Genomic DNA, 5,020 nt, shown 5'->3' with positions numbered 1-5,020 from the left:
TTTTTCTCATTCTTTTCAATTTAGTGATGTACCATTTTTATTGTCTCGTCAACTTATTTCAAAATAGAACTTTAAAAAGTGTACGTCGAAACAATATTTATATCAATAAACATATTGAATATATCTTTTCGGCTTGAAAATAAATTTAAATTAATTCCAACTAAATATTAAATTATTATTGGCTGACTGAAATGAAAGAAAATTTATCTTTCATTTCAATTTTCAAGTGCACGCATTAATGGTATTTGTTATAGGATAATTTCTTTATTTGGATATTATTTGTACATTGAACCCCCAAATTTAACTATCGTGGTAAAATATCATAATCATTTTTATCAAAAATCATTGATTAAGTATATATTGAGGAAGTATTTAATAACTATTACAATATACAAATTAAAATGAAAACCATTGAATGCAAACTTGAATGAAAATAGTAATATATTATAATCAATAAATATAATAAGTATAATGAATTAATGATTGTAATAAAGTATCAAGAATATTGAAAGAATGAATGAATCACACTATTAAACAGCTGTCATAAATATTATGGTCGATTGTCATTAGCTCTCTAAAAGGGAACAGTTTATGATTGCTGAAAATTAAACAATATTAGCTGTCAATCTTCATTGTCATATTTTATATAAACTTTTACCAGTAACTTTGTTTGCGTGACCGAGATAAAATGCCTTATGTCCTCCTTCGTCCCATATAGTATGTGTAGTAAACAAACATTGTTGCAGCTTCTACAGAGGGATGGAGGAACTAAATATACTATTATATGTTAAGATACCAGATAAGAGCAGTCGTTCTACTTAATATAATTTTTATACGAATTAGCAGTTTAGCTGACCTTTTAATTGATAATAACATTTTGTTGGCCTCTTGACAGCAACATATGTTTTAGATTTTTTTATACCAAGTAAACAAAGATTCATACTGAAATAAGCCCAGTAAATGGAGGTTAACATTTCATACTTCATAAATCCTACTATAAAAATTCAAAGAAATGATATTTTAACATTTTTAATACTTCATACGGTATGTATTACGTAATTTTAACATCAAATTTGTATATCGTTCGACCCCGAAATTTTGGAAAACATTTCATTGAATTTCATTTCAAAGAAGAGTATCTGCGATCAAGAAACTTATGATTGTTAAAAATTCTTAGCGTAATTGTAAAATTAATTAATGTCTATCTATGGTTTTAATTTTAATGTATGACTACAAGTGTCATGACTGACAGTGACAGTTTATAACAGCAACTACTTTGGCAAACATTGTACAATTGTACCATTGTATGCGATTAAGCAATTTACTTACAATGTTTTTTGAAAAACCTATAGGTTAGGAAAATATTAAATTTTCTTTTTTTTGTGCATAACAAAAGTTTTCAATAAAATAACATATAGATAAAATATTGTAATCATTCACAGCAAACGTAAGATGGACTTAAACCCGTCTTTTTGGGCTGGTTTGGGATGCGGTCTCTGTATTGGGTTATCCGTATTTGTACTAAAGAAGTACTTTGGTTCTGCAGGTTCTGTTGCTAATACCGCGAAAGCTATAAAAAAGGTAAGTTATAATCTAAACCGCTTTTAACTTAATAATTTAAGCAGCTATTTCATGTAGCGTCACTCGTTCTTACTAGTACATTACATATGTTAGAAAATCCCAAAATGCTTTAATAAAAAAGTTTGTAAATGTATTTGTTTGAGCCGTGACTGCCCCAGAATTGACTATTGCTCGTTCCATGATTTGTGCGAAATTTCGCCAAGACATGTTTGAGAGTATATATGTCAGCCCTCCTGGAAAATAATTTTAAATACACCAGAGGATATCCATCTTTATTTCACATAAGTAACATCATTGAATTTAGTTAAAAATTTAGTTTAATTTAATTTTTTTTTCAGTTTGCATCAAATAATGAATATAAACTTGTATTAGTTGTAAGAACAGATCTGAATATGAGTAAAGGTAAAATTGCCGCACAATGTGGTCATGCTGCTGTGGGAGCATTTGAAAAGGCTCAGAGGAAGGATCCAGAGGGATTAAAATTGTGGCAGTTTACTGGTCAAGCTAAAATAGCTCTTAAAACTGACTCTGTAGATGAAATTAAGCAAATAGCTGATAATGCTAAGAAGATGGGATTGATCACATCTCTTATTAGGGACGCTGGTAGAACACAGATAGCACCAAACTCTATTACAGTGCTGGGTGTAGGACCAGCACCAAAAGATATTGTTGATAAAGTGACAGGACATTTAAAACTGTTGTAATAAATATAAACCTAAAATAATACTTTTGTTTTCTTTTTTTAATGGGTGAACATCAAATGTCAACCATGTTCTGGCAGGTCACCAGTAAAAACAAAATAAGTCTTAGCCCATCATGACAAATTTGACAAGAATCAACCATAGCGGTTTCCTGGGTGTCCTGGGGGATCACATGGAGCTAAACCTGAGGGTATATTGCTATCAATGGGGCTATCAGACTATAACCAACAATGTCTTTCCTACCTAAAAAATTGTACCTAACATATTGCTCAATATGAAACTTGTCAGTAAAAATTCCACATTGTAGTAAGTAGGTATATAGATAAAAATCAGGAACATTATGGAAAAGGTAAAGTATAAATTCATTCCACACTACTTCTATTTAATGGATCAAGTTGTTAGTAACATTCTTTTTTTATACAACTTAGAATGGCAAACAAGCTGACATCCACCTGATGGAAAGTGGTAACGGTCGCCTATAGACATGAGCAATACCATGGACATAATAGAGTATATTGTTTCGTCCATGATACCTCCTATGCGTTGCCATTCCTGAGGACTCAGGTGTTATTCCTCTGTATCCTGTAAATTCACGCCATATCCCACCCTTCAAACCAAAACGTAGCCATGCAAACTGCTTCATGATAGAAACATGAATGGGACAGAGGTACCCAAGCAATCGACTTTTGTACAAAGTCTCCCTCTGGTATTGCTAGTAATAGAGGCTTCTAGCCCCATTACTAGCAATATTAATAGAAAATATTGTGGTTTATTTCCTAATGAATTTGTCCTTTCATTCTGCCCCATTAACACTCACTGGTGCATTAGCATATATTGTTAAAGTGTCGATTTAAAAGACTTAAATTTCTTTTTGATATCATAGATACAAAGAATAAAAATACTGCCATTATTTTCCATAATTTATTTTCATATCATTAGATTCTAACAAGTGGTTTCAATAATCTCAAATTATTATTGTAGGCACAAGATTAAGGCTTATAGGATCATAAACCAGAAAATATAAATTTTACCATTATACATTCTTCAAAATGATCCTACTATCATCAAAAATCATTCATGATATTTTTTAAAAATCAAACAACAATTACTCAAAATTACGTTTTCACTAAATATAAACACGCAATACTTAATTATATCAAGACATTATAAAAATTATGAATTGCCAATGTTAAAATCAAATTAAGTAAAACAATATAAAATAACCTAAATACCTAAATAATAAAGTAAGTAAAATAGCCAATACAACTGCTACAACAGTCAACAAATTATTATAGACGGTACATTAGAAGATAGACACATTTCAATAAACTTGTGTCTATTCTTTGAACATTATCATAGATAACAAAGTAACATAAGTGTCTGCATTAACTTAAATACTAAAGGGCTTGTACAGACTAGGGTGTCTTCGGTGTATGTTTTTTGTTTGTTAAAATAGAACACAAAATTTCATAATGCAAGTTTGTGTCTGACAGTAGAATTGTTTTTATCCACGTGGAATAAAATTGTCTATTGCTTAAGGCGACGACTGTTCCTCGTCTATTCAAGCCGTAATGTACCAGTGGGTAGTTACAGTGGGTTTCTGTTATTGATTACTAAAATTAAGAGCGTTCATATCATAGTTTTGCAATATCTTAATTGTCTGTTAATCTTAATAGACCCTTTTTTAAGAGCTTCATACTGCAGTCTGTAGGGAAAACCTGGTATAAAGTATTGAAAATTTATGTAGTTGCAAACTTTTTAGGGACCAACCTATGTGCAACTAGTTTTATATACATCTTTGTTTAACATTTTAGTTTGCTATCAGAGATTTTTATAGAAATAAAAAAAAAATGGATAATTTAGGAAAAATACAGACTTGCTAGATATTGATATGAACACTTAACATCGTAATTACATTTAAAGCAAAATTGCTAAATGCTTTTGACAAAAATAACATTATTACTATATGATGTACCCTGCGTATTCTTAATACAATAATTATATTTATATATAACAAAATACATAAATATTTAAATAATATCAGTAGTCAAATGTCAATGTAAAAGTATAAAGATATGTATGTATGCTTTTTATAACATCCCAATATATAGGTCCCAAATGTTTAGTAGTTCAAAATTTATTTTAATTATGCCTCTGCTATGGCCAACCGAATATTTACGTATTTAATGGAAGCACAATTCTTAAGTATAGTCAATATTTAAACATTTTAAATTCAAATTTTTCTTAAACATATTGGACCAATATTATTCTTAGCCCTAATCTTTAAAGCACCAAAGGTCCTATTTTTATTTTTTTTTAACGGCTGAATTTGGCATGGTAACCCCGCCTGAGCTCTCGGTATACGATGGGATGGGGAGCAACAGTGAGATGAAAGGTGAAGTGCTTTCATCCTGGGTCAGTTAAGAGTTACTGCTAAGAATGAAGCAGTTATATAACCCCCCCCCCCCCCCATTATTCCAAGTTTTATTATTATTAGGCTGACGCCTAATCATATGAGGAATTGTAAACATACCATGTTATTTACTTCTTCTTCACTTCTTCACCTATCATCCCTTAATGGTGCTCCGCCAGCGTATACCGAAAGCGTAGGCTAGGTTACTATTCCATTACTATCTACCAGTTATTTTTTAATAAAAAATATAAATATTTATTTGCTGTGGAAACCACGTCCATACTGGACGGTAGTTCAGTTAATTATTAATATATATATATATATA

The 5,020-nt window shown here is 30.4% G+C and overlaps 1 protein-coding gene across 1 annotated transcript; it reads left to right on the top strand.

Annotated features, from left to right (window-relative positions):
* The first annotated feature begins 1,200 nt into the window (after window positions 1–1,200).
* LOC113515077 (peptidyl-tRNA hydrolase 2, mitochondrial-like) lies at window positions 1,201–2,307 on the top strand. The gene is made up of 3 exons (XM_026899214.3): window positions 1,201–1,352; window positions 1,443–1,581; window positions 1,920–2,307. The coding sequence occupies exons 2-3, from the start codon at window positions 1,453–1,455 to the stop codon at window positions 2,283–2,285; spliced, it is 495 nt and encodes a 164-aa protein (XP_026755015.2). The 5' UTR covers window positions 1,201–1,352; window positions 1,443–1,452; the 3' UTR covers window positions 2,286–2,307.
* The last annotated feature ends 2,713 nt before the right edge of the window (window positions 2,308–5,020 follow it).

The sequence above is a fragment of the Galleria mellonella genome, unplaced genomic scaffold (assembly GCF_026898425.1).
Source record: "Galleria mellonella isolate WM207_F2 unplaced genomic scaffold, CSIRO_AGI_GalMel_v1 utg312, whole genome shotgun sequence".
Classification (NCBI taxonomy): Eukaryota; Metazoa; Arthropoda; class Insecta; order Lepidoptera; family Pyralidae; genus Galleria; species Galleria mellonella.
The sequence above is the reverse complement of the archived record's forward strand: the minus strand, read 5'-3'. Positions and strand labels throughout refer to the sequence as shown.